General features: G+C 44.6%; 1 protein-coding gene across 34 annotated transcripts in view; it reads left to right on the top strand.

The window, feature by feature from the left end:
• EPB41 (erythrocyte membrane protein band 4.1) overlaps positions 1–15,035 on the top strand; it is an 87,541-nt gene extending 72,506 nt beyond the window's left edge. For 21 of the 34 annotated variants that reach the window (XM_030039035.2, XM_030039034.2, XM_030039027.1 and 18 more), the window contains 6 exons: positions 5,294–5,743; positions 6,975–7,103; positions 8,803–8,904; positions 9,346–9,426; positions 10,289–10,396; positions 11,306–15,035. In XM_030039035.2, coding sequence (XP_029894895.1) covers positions 5,294–5,743; positions 6,975–7,103; positions 8,803–8,904; positions 9,346–9,426; positions 10,289–10,387 — 861 coding nt within the window. In that variant the 3' untranslated portion in view covers positions 10,388–10,396; positions 11,306–15,035. The remainder of the gene's footprint in view (positions 1–5,293; positions 5,744–6,974; positions 7,104–8,802; positions 8,905–9,345; positions 9,427–10,288; positions 10,397–11,305) is intronic. The other 13 variants (XM_030039047.1, XM_041129205.1, XM_030039049.1 and 10 more) reach the window with 4 other exon arrangements.
• Positions 15,036–16,158: the final 1,123 nt, after the last annotated feature.

Below are 16,158 nucleotides of genomic sequence, written 5' to 3' on the forward strand. Positions count from 1 at the left end.
ATAATTCAGCTGAGGATTAAATCTGGCTTGGTTTAAGAAAGGCTTTGTTTGCAGAGGGGTCAGAAGGTTCAGCCCTCTACCAAATACTTAATGTAACACTAACGTGTTCTCCCTCTTCACTTTTGAGACTGAATAATAGGAAAAACAGCTTGCAGAAAGTTGTCCCAAGAGCAGAAGCATCGCGGGTTCTGCGCAATGCAACTGCAAGAGCCTCTGCCCTGCATGTTGTATTAATTTGAGGACAAAAATGCTCCTTTCTATTTTTGTAAGCAAAGAAACCATGTTCCCTAATTAACCACCGCCTTTCTGCTTGGTAATACAATGCAAGCCTCTGGTTGGGTTTTAGCTGGTTGAAGCTGCCTGAAGTTGTGTCTAGAGGCTGTATCAAAAGTCAGTCTTAATTTTAACTCCCAACTTTTCTTCTGTGAGGTTATTTACTTCTGGTTAAACTGTTTGACTCATTCTGTGCAGTCACGAGTGATCACAGGAAAGCCAATCTGGCTGCGATGGAGTGGCACAAGGCTTGTGCTGCTGCTCTCCCGGATGAGCCTGGCACCAGATCAGAGCTGTAACTTTATTTATGAAATGAAGCAAGTGAAATGCAGGAGCACAGAATTTATGTCAGTTATAAACCCTGGTGGTATCCCTGCTCTTTTCACCTGCTGCTGCTACACTAAATCAGAGGCAGTTTTTGCAATGCCACTAGCAGCTTTTTCTCTGCAGAGGGAATTTGGAATAAGAAGCCCCTCATCCAAGAGTACCTGTCCCACAAAAGGGATGGGAAGGGGATCAGGGTGGATGGGGAGAGGAATCATTGCTCAGCAACCTTATTTTAATAATTTAAGTATTGATTTTGAGGTTGTTTCATGTTGCCAAGTAGTTGATGCAGTGGACTGGAGGTGGCTGTTGTGTATTGTGTAATATCCTGGGATTCTTATTCATGACAGCAATTTAATCTTTTTAAGCTTGTAGCATGCTGTGTATTTTATAGCCTTACTTTTAACTTTGGTCAAATTCTCTTTTATCCTTCTGTTGTCTGACTAGGCTGGTCAGGATGTTGTGGTCAGATCAATGGCAATTAAAAAATCCATCCAAAAATGCAAATCCGTAGGTAATGGCCATCATTTTCAAATGCCGGGGTTTGTTGCACAGCTTCTAAACTTTTTAACTTCTATCTTTAAGGCAAAGCAGTTCTATAAGGCATGGCAGGTACTGTAAAATAAGGATCTCTTGTTTTCTGCTTTATAATACTTTTTACCCAAGTGCTTTGACAGCTGTGAGATTGAGCATCATTTGATCTGGGAGTTCTCACTGGTGAGTGTGGTTTGCTGCAAAAGCAACATCATCTACTTGTGCATCTGTAGATGGTCACACCGAGCCTGTTAGCTTATGTGGATACTTGTTTGGGGATAACCTAATAACACGCGCCAGCGTTAACGACTGCAGTGCCATACTGAACAAGAACGGGACTGGGAAGTACTAACTAGCTGGAATTTATAGCATTTCATATGGTGGCTGTAGGGAATTAGCATGCACTGTAATTTCATGGTTTTATCAATTTTTATCAAATGTCTTTGGTAACTGGCAGGTTGACATCATTTTAGCACTCCTTAAGTTTCCCGCAGGTTAGGAGTCTGGTTTGGGATGAAGATAATTGAATATTTCTGGACAGAGGCAGCAGCATGCCTACATGGGCTACACAAAACGGGTATCCACTCTGGCAGCACAGGGCAGCTGGTTCGTACGAATATATCCTGATGCAAAATAGTAGGTTCTTGAAAAAATACAGGCAAACAAATTTATACAAAAACAATTTTTAAGAAAAATAAATCCTCTTGGTTGCTGGTATCAGCCATGCAATTAAGCCTGTTATTAATTTATCCCCAGTCTGAATTATTGTGTGTCACTTTTTTCCACTGTAACGCTTAAATTAAGCTATATCCTCAGTATTTGTCAGCATCAGGTGCACAAAAATTTGTATTTAGCAGGGTAATGGTTTAGTCGCATTCATGTCTGGTTCGATTTGTTTCTTCTGGGGCACTGCATCATGTCCTGTATTTTCTTTACATTGCGTATGGCTTGTGCGAATAGTCTGCTTCATGTTTGATTTAGACATCCCTGGTTTGGTTTTGTGTCTCTGGAAATGAGTAGTTTGCAGCCCAGGCACTCCCAGGTTTCATGGGTCTCAAGGAGAGCTTGGAACTCTGCAAATCTGAGCCCTAAAAATAGGAATGCTTTTGCATTTGCAAATTAAAATAAATCTTGATAAGATCAGAATTTGTAACAGATGTTGAAATTCCTAGGGGTTTTTTGTTTTTCTTTTATAAAAAGATAATCTTTTCTAGCCTACATGCAAACTGTGTTTTTAAATATAGGTGCAAACATAGTTGTATTTAAAAAAAAAAGGTGTGTGTAAATAGATAATTTTATATAGAAACAAAAACAAATACCTTTCAATGAGTCTGTCTTCTTACTGGTAGAATAGGAAGGCAAGAAAAAAAAGTCCTTCTGATCAGTTGATCTTATCAGGATTTCATTCCGTTTTTATAGTTTGCATGTTTATTGCCGCACTTGGTTCTACTGACAAGCAATATATGTATGCCATAGGCTTCATTTAAGCTTTTCCCTTCCTTTATGCTTTTACCATACAAGATACTTCCAAAATGCAAATTATTTTTTCTGTATATGAAAGGGAGCTGGGAAGTTGTTTTGACTGTATACAAATGTTTGTCTCTGAAATAGATCTACGTTTGTGTAGCTGCTTAATCTGCTTTGTTTTATCTGTGATTCTTCGTCTTGGTCGAGTAGTGCCCCAGCTGGTATAAGGCAATCTTGCTCCTAAGGCATTTTCCATTAAACCCCAGAAGATGTGTCTTCTCAAGATCCCCTGATTAATTTGCAAGATTTAGCATATATAATTAAGGAAAGATTGGTATAGTGGCAGTATATAAATTCAGGTTTTAAAGCAAGATTAAGACATGGGCGTTCAAAGCTGATAACCTCTGTTCCTATTCTGTTTTGTGCAATATCGCAGTATAGTATCTTGTGTTGGGCAAAATGAGGGTAGGAGGTGGATATACCTTTGGAGGAGCACGTATGGAAGTGGGTTTTGATCAGAAATAACACTTCCCTATGTGTGCGGTCTGACCTGATCACCACAGTGCTGATCGCTGTCCCTTCATTCCTATTAAATGCATTTTCCTAAGCAGTATCCCAAGAACTTAAGAGAAGCCCAAGAGGCTGGAAATCCTAATGGAGAGAAATCTTATAGGTAATCTATCTGCAACATAAAGAAGCAGGGAACGGAAAAATACCCAGGAGGAGTGGTGGAAGAGTCATTTCTTGAAATGATACTAAAATAAGCATCTATTTGTTCCTACATAAGGCAGCTCCTGTTCTTAACATACTGTTGAACTGTGCCATTAGATGAGGTCAAGCAGGGTGAAAGCCTCTGGAGTACAGAAAATGCATTGTACCGGATAACCCACAGGGTTCAGACCTCACCTTTTAAGCACAAGTTACAGTTTTTTGGTTGCCCAGAGAATCTTCGTAATAGAAAGTGAGGCAACAGTTTCTGTTCATCTTAATACCACCACCAAAACTAGAATAACAGTTGACAAAATGGACTTGCCATGCTTTTATGAAAATTTAATCACTGTTTTTGGACGAACAGATATGTGGCTATTTTTATACAAAGTTACCAGAAATCAACCGTGAGGTTAATTATTGAGAAGAAATAGCAGCATCCCTCTGGGTTTTTTCCCTCCTTGTTCCCTGATGCTGGATGATGCAACAGCTTTGATATGTGTAAAATTGTAGGTGCCCGTAACTGCTTATTCTGCCCTTCCTTGAAGGCAACTTTCTATATATGTCAATAATGAGAAACACAACTTCTAGCACAGGGCAGGACTGTAGCCGTCATTTACTGCTGGTGACTGAAATGCTGCTTCTCTGTGCATATGAAATATTCATCACTCGGGCATTTGGGCAAACAACTGATTTTTGCTAAAGCTTTCTGTCTTGTTCATGTTTTAACTCTTTTCTTCTCTTCTATCACTGTTGCTTCCCTCCTGGCTAGAGGGCTCCCAGAGATGTGAGAAGACCTAGTTGAGACCTTGCTAACGAGCTGAACGGAGAGCAGAATAGCACCAGCCTTAGTTAAACCCTCTGGCTTGGCACGCTCTTCCCAAATATCTCAGGTGCTCTAGACATGCTTGCTTGCTTCTCGGAGGGCTGAGTTGCTTCATTACGTGTCTTCTCTGGGGTGCACCATCACAAATGCCAATTATGTTCCACCTTCGGGAGGTTTAGCTACCGCAAAGGTTTCTGTGCGCCAACTGCTTTTGGGATCAAGTATGTTACAAATATTTCGATAGTCCTGAATAAATGGGCAAATGCAGCTTGTTGAGCAGTCAACTGAACCGCATGCTTGGTGGCGATGGGATCAGCACACACTGGTGTGAACATCTGGCTTTCCAGCTTAAAGCTGCATTTCCTTATTCCTCAGCTGAAAAGTTTTGTGCTAAGTTAATTGAATCGGTTTGTCTCAAAGAAACAGTAAAAGTTCCTTCAGATGACCACACTGCATCGCCAGTTCAGGAGCCTCTTGGTAATTGAAGCAGTTGATTTCAATACTAACTTGTAGGTATTCTTACAATAATTGTACCAATGCCATAATGACAAGTCTGTGTTAGTTATCCCAGAGACTGCAACAGCAGCGAGGGTGCTCAGAGGTGTGAGCGTTCCCAGGGGCAAAGAAAAGAGCAAGGCGCAGGCTCTGTGTATTGTCGTGCACACTAATTCTGGGCTTATTTTCTTCACCTCCATGTGCAAATTAAAACACAGTATAAAATATTTCAAGGAGTTAAAAGCAGAATTGGGGTGTGGTTTTGGTGTAGTCAGTGGGTTTTGTGGCACATGTGAATTTTGGATGTGCACGAGTCCCCACTTGCTACACTGAAATTATTCCTGTTTCCAAACTGGGCAAAAAGTGCTTAGTGGTGGCTCTTCCTTTAGGTGCAGAGAGTTGTTTTAATATTAATGTCTTAAACTTTAGGAGAGCGGATTATTAATTTACCAGGAAAGCCGTGTCAGTAAATGCACTGGATACATCGCATAGCACAAAGGTTTTCAAGTGTGCAAACCCACTGCTGTTGCATGCGTTACTGGAGATGTGATGTATTGTAAGAAACCGATGTTTTGCCTTTATGCTTCATGACCTCCTGTTCTCCCTAACGCTCTCTTTCTCTCTCTCTCTCTCTCTGGCCTTTTTTGTGTATTCGTTTCTTTTTAGAAAATGAGTGACTTTCTCTCCAGAGAGGATGTGGCTGCAGTGCCAGAGAGGAGCAGTGCTAACACTGGCTTTGCATGCGAGGGCTCAAAGCAGTCAGTAGCTTTTAGTGAGACCCCAGTGCCACCCGCCTCAGAGCCTTCTCCCGGCCATGACTTTGCTGCTTCCTCCCTAAGCAGCGAGGAGGAGGAGGAGGAGGCGGCTCCCAGCCTCCCCGCGAGCGAGGAGGACCTGAGATGTGGAAAGGGGGTTTGTGCGGATGCGGAGAAGGACTCGGAGCTCTTTGAGCTGGAGCCCCCCGCCAGCCCTGCCGCACCTCCCTGGCAGCCCTGGGGAGGAGAGGAGGAGGTGGCAGAGGATGGCGAAGACAGATTTGCCTTTAGAAAGCTAAATGGCGAGTGTCACGACTCAGATGTTAATAACGGGCTGCCCGCAGTCATTCGCTGCTTCCAGGTAGTGAGCCCCAGCGCCTGCTCCCCCACACCCCCCCGGCTGGCTTTGGAGTGGGACCCCAAACACTGCAGCAAGCAGATGCCACGGACCCAGAGAGGAGTTGTGTTTGCTTGGCTTGGACTCATGCTTGGAGCTAATTAGCCAGTTAATCTCCCGCAGTCAGTGCACACAAGCCCCTCTCAATTTATCTTTGCATTAAATACGAGCCCCGCTCGATTTATCTTTGCATTAATACAATTGCCGCAGCGCAACGCCCTTTGCCTTTCTTTGATCAAAGCATCTTGTGCGTCCCCCAAAAGGGAAATATTTAGGCTCCAAAGGCATGTAATTTTAGTTCTGTAAGGTTTTTGCCGTCTCCTGCTGTACTGGAGGCTGAGCCTTAGCGCAGCAGAGCAAATTTGAAGCGCTGTCAAATGTGCTTTTACATTGTGAACGTGGGCTTTGATATCCCCTTTCTGCTCCCCACCGTGGGAGATATTTTTGCCTGCTTCAGTGTTGATATTAATTGCTTATGGTCAAATAGACGTCCACTTCCCTTGCTAACAATCACGGTGGCATCTGCCAGGTTTGGGTCGGTGAGCAGAAATCGAGCCCTCTGGGAAAACACTGTGGGTCTGAACTAACTCTTGTCTTCCTCTGGATACTTACCAGGTGGTGGAACAACTGATTTCTCTTCCCCCCCATTTCTCTTTCAAGATGTCATGTTTCTGTTTTGTCTGACATTGATTTAATAAAAGTTAAAGACCTAGGATCTGATGAGGATTTTTAATAATGGAGTGTTTCACTTGCAGTCAGTATAAAGCTTCTCAGCTGTGATAAGTCTTTATTTGCCCAGGGTTTCTACTAATCTTGACATTGTCATCAGTAGATGAGGGTCATCTTTTACTGGCAGCTGGCAATGAGCTTCTAGTAATTAGAAAGTTAATAATCAGCGCAGACAGTTTCTTCGTGGTATTGTGACACACCGGTTAAATCCTTAATGCCTCGCGTGGGCTGAGGCATGGTGTTGGGGTAGGTCCAGAGGATTTTTCTGTCTGTTTAATCCTCACGCATGTTCTCTGCCCTCTGAGCAGTGTGTGTCGTACCAGAGGCCTAAACCCAAAGATTTCCAGGCTGACCTTGGTTCCCACAGTGCTTTTATCAGATCAGTGTCAGAACTTTTGCCAGCAGCATGGTCACGTGGAAATGCTAACTGGGTCTTTACGGAGATGTTTTTAACCCTGTCTCATAGCCACCGCTAGTGAAGACACAGACGGTCACCATCTCCGATGTGTCCAGTGCCGTCAAAAGCGAAATTCCCACGAAAGAAGTCCCCATTGTCCACACGGAGACGAAGACCATCACCTATGAAGCTGCACAGGTAAGGTGTGTTCTAATTAATTTTCCAGGGGCTTAATTAACCTCAAGTAAGCGTTTTGTTGCCAGATCGTCCAAATGAAACAGCAGCACCTGCTTTTCTCCAAGCACCTGAGTCACAGCACAGACGTCAACCGATGCTGTGGATGCTATTTCCAGGTGCAGCTGGTGTTTTTAGAGCAGCAGTGTTTTTACTATCCCTGAAGAGTAATATTTTTTTCAAGATGTGTGTGCAAACAGAAATTATCTTCACCTGCTGGTGGCTTCAGAATGTGGATTTGACTGTGTGGAGTTAACCCGAGTTGGCCTTTTTTCTGCAAGATATGCCTTGTCTTGTTTTCTCCAGCTCTCCTGGCTGTTTATGCTCTTCAGAACTTGGTATATAAATGATTCGATTGTCCTTTAGGTTTCAACCCTGAAACAGGTGTGGAGAACCAAAAGTTTTGTATAAAATGCAACCAGAGTGGGTATCTGGTGATTGGAAACTAGAAATGTTAGTGGAGCGATACCGACATATGCAGGTATGGTTTCATTGCTGAGGTTAAAATTAATCCTCAATCTAAAATAGGTTTTATTTGTGTATTTGAGAATTTGGAGCCTTTGTTAGCTTTGGGTTTGTTGTAACTGTGGTTCTTAGAAGCAGCCCATGCTCTGCTGTTGGAGTGCAATGACTGTGGGATGTAGGTTCGGGTATGGGTAGCCCATGGACTACACTTGTATAATTTGGGATTCCCAAGGAATCCCGTGGCTGCTCAGCATCCTCCCTGATTGCTGGAGTAGAGGACGCATTCAGACATGCCCACACTGGGCGGTGGTGAGCATTGCCGTGTTTCACAGCGAGCGAGTAGATGAACAGAGCAGTTCTGCTCCGGTTACTGCTGTTACTGTTTCTAATTGGGAAATGAAAAGGAAAAGTGTTGTGACGTGCCGTGAGATTTCTCCCAGTCTGTGGAAAATGGTCCCACCTTGTGGTAATTCCAGATATCGTCCCACCGCCGTGCTGGGGATGCTGCCCAGCATTCGTGTGTGGTACACCGTAAGGGAGACGTGGCCGGGATGAGATAGCAAGGATGACTTATTTTAGGTTTTTTAGCAGACCTTGAAAAGTCGAGTCGTGCAGGACGGGAACCATGTAACCAGCTGTAAAATAAGTTGTTCCTAGTTCAGCAGGTATCTGGACTTTGCTTCTGCAGAGTTTAAAGCAAGTGATGTGCAAGGTGGTGTCAGGAGGGAGGAAAGGTAGCAAGTACCTTCTGAATCAGATTGTGCTCTCTGGCTTTGTGAACCTCCGTGGATCCAGGCAGGTGTAATTCAGGATAGGTGTCTGCTTTGGTCTCCCTTCGTGGTCCAAAGCATGCAGCTTGGCATGGAGGAGCATGACCGGCATTGCAGTGTACCCAGATTTGGGTATATCCCAGCCCACTTGGTCTGAGGAGTGTCATAGGTCCCGCCTGGGTGATTTTGTGGATCCCTGCATTTCCAGCCTTAGAGTCCGGGGGCTTTGTGCTGAGCCTTCAGAGACCTGCGAAGTCCTTGTGCAGCTGGGCGCAGCTCAGCCGGCTGCAGATCACCTCACTCTGTCCCACGGTCCATGACGGAGAGGAGTTTCTGTCCTCGGATTTCATCCTGCCCTGTTGATGTGGAGCCCCTGCTTCTGTCCACGCTGCCCACAGAGACTGATGGCCTGTTCTTCTATCCCACAGACAGATGGTGGCAATGGAGATTTAGACCCTGGCATCCTGCTGACTGCTCAGACCATCACTTCGGAAACCACCAGCAGCACCACCACCACACAGATCACGAAGGTAACACCACAGGAACATGATACAACAACAACAACAACAACAACTAAAACAATAACATGATAGAGAGACGGGCAGAGCTGAATAATAGAAAAAATAGCTTTTGAAAGTTCCTGTCAAAAAATGTGATTAATACCTGAAACAAAGCACAAGGGTCCCAGGTTTGCCTGTGCTGAATTAAGACTGTAGATTATGCATTAATTGCAGTACAGTCTGTGGACATGGACTGCGAGTCAAAGCTCTTCCCTGGTTCAGTTATAAGAAAAGGAATATTTGACATTTTTTGTTTGAGCAGTGGCAGTTTTCCCCCATGATTCTGATGCTGTGGTACGACAGCAGTATTTGGTAACGCTATTTTTGATACTGTCTTTAGACAGGCAGCCCCAGCGCACTCAAATTCCTTTTCACTTCTAGACTAACAGTAGTTTTTCCCTTTTGTACTAGACTGTAAAAGGTGGCATTTCAGAGACGCGGATTGAAAAAAGGATTGTCATCACAGGAGATGCAGATGTAGACCACGACCAGGTAGGAGCTTGGATGCAGTCCAAAAGAGCTTCTCAGAGCTGGCACGACTAGACAGGCTGCCCTTCCGAAGACAACTTAACCAGAAAACAACCTAGGGAAATTTTACTGGGGTAGAAATAAAACTTTAAAACTGATTTCAATAAATAAATTCCTCTTTGACAGCAGGCAGCTGTATAGCTGGGCCAGCAAAGCTTAATTCTGCTCTGAAACTGGTGTTGGCAGCAAAGTTTTGATTCCAGAACTGTTTTGGACAAATGCAATTTAAAAAAAAAAAAAATCCACAAAAATGTGAAATAAAAGTTTTACTTGGCATCTGGATGATCTGCATTAATTTTATCTGAAGTGCTATTGCTACTGTATAGTGCCAGAAGTCATTTCATAGCACTCAGCACCTGCATTAAATCTCACTGGCTTTATAGGAAACCTTTCTGATGAGTCAGCCTCATTGGCCTCTAGTGTGTGTTGGAAGTGATGATTTCGTCATCAGAGAATTATACTTTGAATTTAATTTTAGTTGCAAGTATCACGGGGCTGGAGAATATTCATACAACAAGAACTAGTTTATTAATTCCAAAAGAAAATGTCTGAGAAGATATCTGAAATGTGCTCATCACACTTGCTGGAAGAATAAACGCGGTTTGCTTAATTGCTCTCATCCATCTTCTACCATGGGGCAGTGGAGAGATGTAGTGTATTCTTAGAAAACAGCTTTTCCTTTCAGAAAAAAACCTAATACCACCAAAAGTCACCAAACTGTGCAGCTGAAGTGGAATCACTTTTCTTTTTCTCTCCCCAGAGTTAGAAAGTCTCATATCCCCCTGAGGACCCTCGGTGGCATGCTCTGAAATGTGGTCTCTTTCAGGTTCTAGCGCAGGCGATAAAGGCAGCAAAGGAGCAGCACCCGGACATGTCGGTGACCAAAGTGGTTGTGCACCAGGAGACCGAGATCGCAGAGGAGTAGCGAGGCTGTGTAAGTAGGGAGACCATGTACAAGTGAGTGACGGGTGCTGCTTTCCCCCCAGGGCGGGGGGCTTGATCTCTCTGCAAGCGAGGTTTGGCTAAATATGGTCAAAGTTTAAGTAAAATTATTATTGTTGGCTGATGATGAGTCCTGCTCAGGCTGTTCCTATTAAATCATTTAAGGCTGATGAAGCAGTCACAAATACAGACTAATCCTGCTGTGGAAGTGAGCCAAAATTGTCTAAAAGACGCTTTGTGGCTCCTGCGATGAGGCTGTTTTGCCTTACCAAACACCTCCGATGCACCTGAAGCACACTGACCTATAGGTTTCACACAGGCCCCCGCCTGTGTCAGTACCTGAGCTGAACCTCGTGCTCCTGACTTGCCTGGAAAGATCCCTTTTCTGCAGTCTTGATGGTTTTGGGAAAGAGCTGCTTGAGGAATCCAGCTCTGCCTGTACATCAGTGCTGTAAAGCCCATCCTGATGCCTGTGATGATGGTGTTGCTTAAGTCTGTGCCATCCGCTGCCCTGCGTGTGTCCTGCCTCATCCCAACAAACCTGGTACTTGTTGAGATTTGGGAGGTGGAACAAGAAGAAGTTAGGCAAGAGGAGACACAGCATGGTTAAACAGACATTGTGGTGGAGCTTTTTATCTCTCCAAACCTAAATAAAAATGGGACAGGTTTCCTAAGGGTTCCTGGACTTGCAACTTTTAAAATATGGTCCTTCAGGGATGGGAGCAGGGCGTTGTTTGTGCCAGGTGCCCGGTGGTGGCTCTGAGCCTGAATTCACACCTACCATTGATGGTAACTCATCTTCCGATTTCAGTTCTCTGACAGCTTCAGGGAAGCAGGTTCCTCTCTTTCCCAGAAAGATGGCTGTTAGTAGCCGTGACTTACCATGTTTCTCTCTTTCTAGGTACCATTCCTGCCAGACACGACACCAGGAAAAAGAAACCCAGCAAAATTACCAAGAAACTACCTGGAGCACAAAGACCTCGGATTTACAAGACTTGACACTCAGAGACATTCATATCATTTATTAGGAGTTGCGCTTTGACATTTTACTTGGGATTTTCCAGACTCCACTGGATCCTGTTGGATATAGATTTTTTTTTTTTTTATATATATATTGTGACAAAAGTATGCCATATTTCTAACTGTACTGAATATTTTTTACAGGTTTTCAATTTTGCATTCCCTCTCACGCATAGCCTCTTCAGATACAGACCCTGACACACCTCGCAGGGCTCAAAGGGTCACTTTTTTAAGTCGTATTCCCTCTGCCTCGTCAGGGATAACGGAGATAAGCCACATCCGTGCATATTCCAAGCGCGGCATCCGTACGCGCCTTCAAAAAGCCATGGGTCCTTCTGCCAGGAGAGTCAGTTTAAAAAAGTCAGACTTCAGTTTTGTGCAGCATTTCTGATTGCCTCTTGATTTTGTTTAGCTCTAGGGAGCTTGAGACTCCGGCCATGATACCTGGGCGTGCAGAGCAGAGCTGCTGCCTTCGCTCCGAGTTTCCTCCCCGTTGGGTTTCAGGCCCCCGATGTGTGAACACAGTAGGGTTTTGTGGTGTAGCCTATGCACACATCTTAATAGTTGACTAGATTTAAGGAATACTGGAAGTTGCTTCAAGTATCTTATACTGTGAATTTTAGAGCTTTAAGAGGACTGTGATAGCAACTCGCCTTCCTCCTGTGTGTCTCTGCCGAGTGCTACCTACCTGTTTGTGTTTTCTAGATGCCATTAAATTAAAAAGCCCTTAGAAGTGTGCGTTTAAGGTGTTTGGACTCTGAATGCTATTAAGGTAGGCTTATGCAGCATTCATAGTAACTGGTTTTTTTTCAGTGTCATAGTTTTTCACTTGTTTGTGTTCATGATTTTTAAATTAGGGGGGTTTTTTTGTAAGTTATGGGTTGGGTTTTTTTCTCCCCTCACAGTGCTATTTAAAGCTAAACATGTTACCCATATACCAGGGCATATATCCTACTATCATTTAATTTAAAATCCTTTAGACAATCCTTTCTAGGCCTGTAAAGCTGTATTTGGAGAGGCTGAACAAGAAATCTTAGGTGTCAGGTGTTGCTGGTCGTGATCGAGCCAAGCCATGTGGAAAGTGCTGCCACCCCCTCTTCCATGCTGGCTTTAAGGGTCTGTACTTTGGCTTCATGACCGCCTTGCTGGAATGAAATACCAGGGTTAGTGTCTGCATCTTTAGGCTGAGCTTACAGACCACAGGGGCCATCTCCAGCTAGGTGGAGGTGACCAGAAAACATCTTTTCTGGGGCTGGATGTGCTTCCCTCCACAGCACTGGGGGCTGAGGTCCCACTGCTGCTTTCTGAGCTGTGTGGAAATGTTCTAATCATGCCCTGGTTTCTCCTTCCAGCATTTAAATTAAAAAAAAAAAAAAAAAAAAAAGGCAAACAAAAAAACCAATCTTTGTAAAGAGTCTGCCCAGACACTTGTGAACACTTTAGTACACTTTGAGGTTGTGGTTTTGGTTTGTTTTTTGTTTTTTTTTTTTTTTTTCCATATATATATATAGTGTGGCACATTGGTAGCTGAGGGCATGGAGTGCTCTGCTGCTGCTCCTCAGTTGAGGATGGGAAGCAAATGGCAATAAAAAAAAGCTCTCTGCTATTTTAAATTTGAATAATGTTTCTGAAGTCACTGGATTTAGCTCAGGCTGCAATGACTTGCTGTTTAGCTGTAAACAGCCTTTGAACTACACTGGGGCTAGTGTAGCTTCTCAGATTCAGGTGCAATTTTAATTAAGCTGTCAGTATTGATTGGAGACTATGCCGAAAATGCTGGAGCTGCTGGATTTTTTTGCTTTCTTTGAGCCTTGCTGGCCGTGGATCCCTCCCAGCCTCCAGCCTTCCCATGCTGGTACCTGCTTCTTGTGCTGCTCTGGGTGCATGGTCCCTTCCCATGATGATGCTCTGCCTTCCACTGGGTACCGGGCATCCTATTCTGGGGATTTAGGGAGTCCTGGGCTCCACAGCTGTAGTGTAGAGATTAAGTCTTCCTATTTATGTCTGAACAGCCCTTTCCTTCCTTATTCTGCTACGCAGATCCTTTAACAGATCTGTGTCCCTGCTGTCCTCAACTTAGTTGGGTAACGCTTGCCTTAAACGCCCATCATGCTGAGCATCCCTCCGGCAATGTCCCTTTTCTGGGAATTCAGCTTTTTGCCACTCGGTCCTTCCTTCTCACCCTGTTGCAGCTACCCGAGGAGTGAAAGGGCACACCGAGTCATCATTAAGAGGATTTCTGAGCTTTAGCAGACAAAGCCAGCATGATAAATTAAGTTTGTCCATAGCACTTAAAGGCACTTGGCTGTCATGAGAATTTAGGAGAACGTGGTGCAAGGCTGAAGCTTGGCCCTGGCTGTTCAGTTGGGGTGTCCTGTGCCTGGAGCACGATGAGTGGGATAGAACACCCTTAGCAGGGGATTTCTAGGGTGAGAAAAACCTGCTGGCACGAGAGGTGGTTCCTTTCCAAAAGGATATGCTCACTGTGGCTGCGTACATCCCTTTTTAAGGGCCCATAGACTATAATACCACTACCACCACCCCCCCTTTTTTTTTTTTTTTCCTGGATTTGGGATGGCTGTTTCCAGGTTGTTCATTCTCACACTTTCCCTTCTTAAGTTCTTGCTTCTCCCTGAGTAGTTAAAACAAGTTATCGCCTCTTCACGGCGATAGTGCTGACCAGAGCTGGTTTCAGACAAGCAAGCTCATCCCTTGCGCTGAGCCTCATCTGACCTTTGCCATCACCCTGCTGTCTGACCCCACGCGGGATTTCCAGCCCTGCTGACCCTCTCCAGCCGACACAGCCATCTACATGCAGCGCCCGAGCCCAGGGGCTGGACAGGAGCAGTGGCAGCCTGGGAAGAAGATAAAAGTTAAGAGCAGAAGAAGCTTCTTCCATCCTCAGCAGGGGCTGTGGCGGGGCTGCCCGCATCCCTTCCACCTCTGATGGGTTTTTAAAATCCTTGGCTCTTAGCATGCTGTGTTACTTCTAGGGACAAACCAGCTAAGTAAGGTCTATTTATATGAATGTTCCCAGCTCTTCCCACTCCACAAATTCACCCAGAGACTGTCTTGATTGTATAATATACATTATATGGAAGCTATTTATATATGAATGAATGTTTTTATAGAAAGGAAGGCAAGGAGCTCATGTTCTCCTCCATTAAACTGGAACGGCAGCTCCGGTTGCCAAATAGCAATCTCTGACCACACAGATGTGTTAGCAAAGGACTGACTGATTTCTGGTTTTAATAAACTGTGGTTTGCTGATTTTCCTAATTGTACAATTACCTTAAGAGGTGGTAGTGTCCCAGCCTTAGAGATGAAACTTGTAAAAAAAAAATAAAATAATTTAGTTGAGAATATGAAGGAGCTTTGTACAATTTTTTTAAGGCAATTGTGAATTGTCTAGGCTAGCCATTTACACTCTTCTTTATAAAAATAGGAACTTTTAAAATTGGCAAATCTTTATAGATTGACTAGTGATAGGAGCTGTTATTTTGGACTTTCATAGTAAATCAAAGGGAAAGTTGCTGTAGCATTTAGACAGACATAAGTGTTCAGTATTGCTTCTTGTATTGCATTTTTCAATAAATTTTCAAACAAAACTACCTCCCTGGCCCTGAAGCCTTTTTTCATCTTCTCTCTCTCCCCAGCCTAGCTTTGTGGCAGTTTGCTTTTTCTGACCGAAGCCAGACCCAGTGCATCCCTGGCAGAGCCAGTGCCGGCTGTGCCACGACCACTGGAGCTCTCACCAGCCCCGCACCGGGCTCTGCCACCAGCTGCATTTTCCTGTGCTCTTGGTGGCTCCAGATACTTTACACCATTCCCAGGGGGACATGTGTGGGACCAAAGCCCCCAGAAGGGGCCAAAAGGGAGCCCCAGAGTCCAAGTTTTCCCTAAAGCATCATCACTTGATATAAAACCTCCCTTTTTGAGCTATTGCATTTGAGGCAAGCTCAGATGAGGGTTGCTGCTCGGCAGCTGCTGCCAAACCCCGAGTGAATGGGATTGAACTGGAGCAGGGGAGATGTCTAACCCAGCTCTTTTTTTGTCCTGTCTCATTTTTTTTTTCTGACCGCAGCATCTTTAGGAGGGACAGAAATACCAAGCAGAAAGCTGATGGGGCATCTTGGCCACCAGCCCAACAGAGAACAAAAGCCAGTTGGCCCAGTTAGGGCAGCTGGAGACTGGGAACTGGAAAAGCATCCCTACGGGCAGGGGCAGCCCTGGGGCTGGCTGCGGTGCCATCCTCCCTTGTGCCTCAGTTTCCCCAGCAGACAGAAAGGGAAGGGTTACACGACCTCATTGTCACTCAGGCACATGTCTATATTCACATGCTAAAAGCAACATTAATTCAAATTGCTCCAGAGACAAGTCATTGCATCTTACTGACACCTTGCCTTTGGCCAGTTTGTTTTCAAGCTGCTCCAAGTATTCAATCTCAATGTACTGTAAAGCAAAAATTACAGAGGAGCCGCAGAAATCGGCCCCCGATAGTTGGGAAATGACCACCGCTGGAGCTGCTTTTCTGTAACCTGTCACAGCAACTTGATTTACTTAGAACAACGAGGCAGAGTCGAACATCACGTTATTTCTCCAAGCCAACACGGGCTGTCGCACACGGCCAGGGCAGCCCCGGGCTCCTCGCCTTGTCCATTCCCATTAGGGTCACGCCAAAACGCACTTTAAATAACCCTGTCTCGGGGAGCTGGGTCTTGCGGAGGTCCCAGC

The sequence above is a fragment of the Aquila chrysaetos genome, chromosome 16 (genome assembly GCF_900496995.4).
Source record: "Aquila chrysaetos chrysaetos chromosome 16, bAquChr1.4, whole genome shotgun sequence".
Lineage (NCBI taxonomy): Eukaryota > Metazoa > Chordata > Aves > Accipitriformes > Accipitridae > Aquila > Aquila chrysaetos.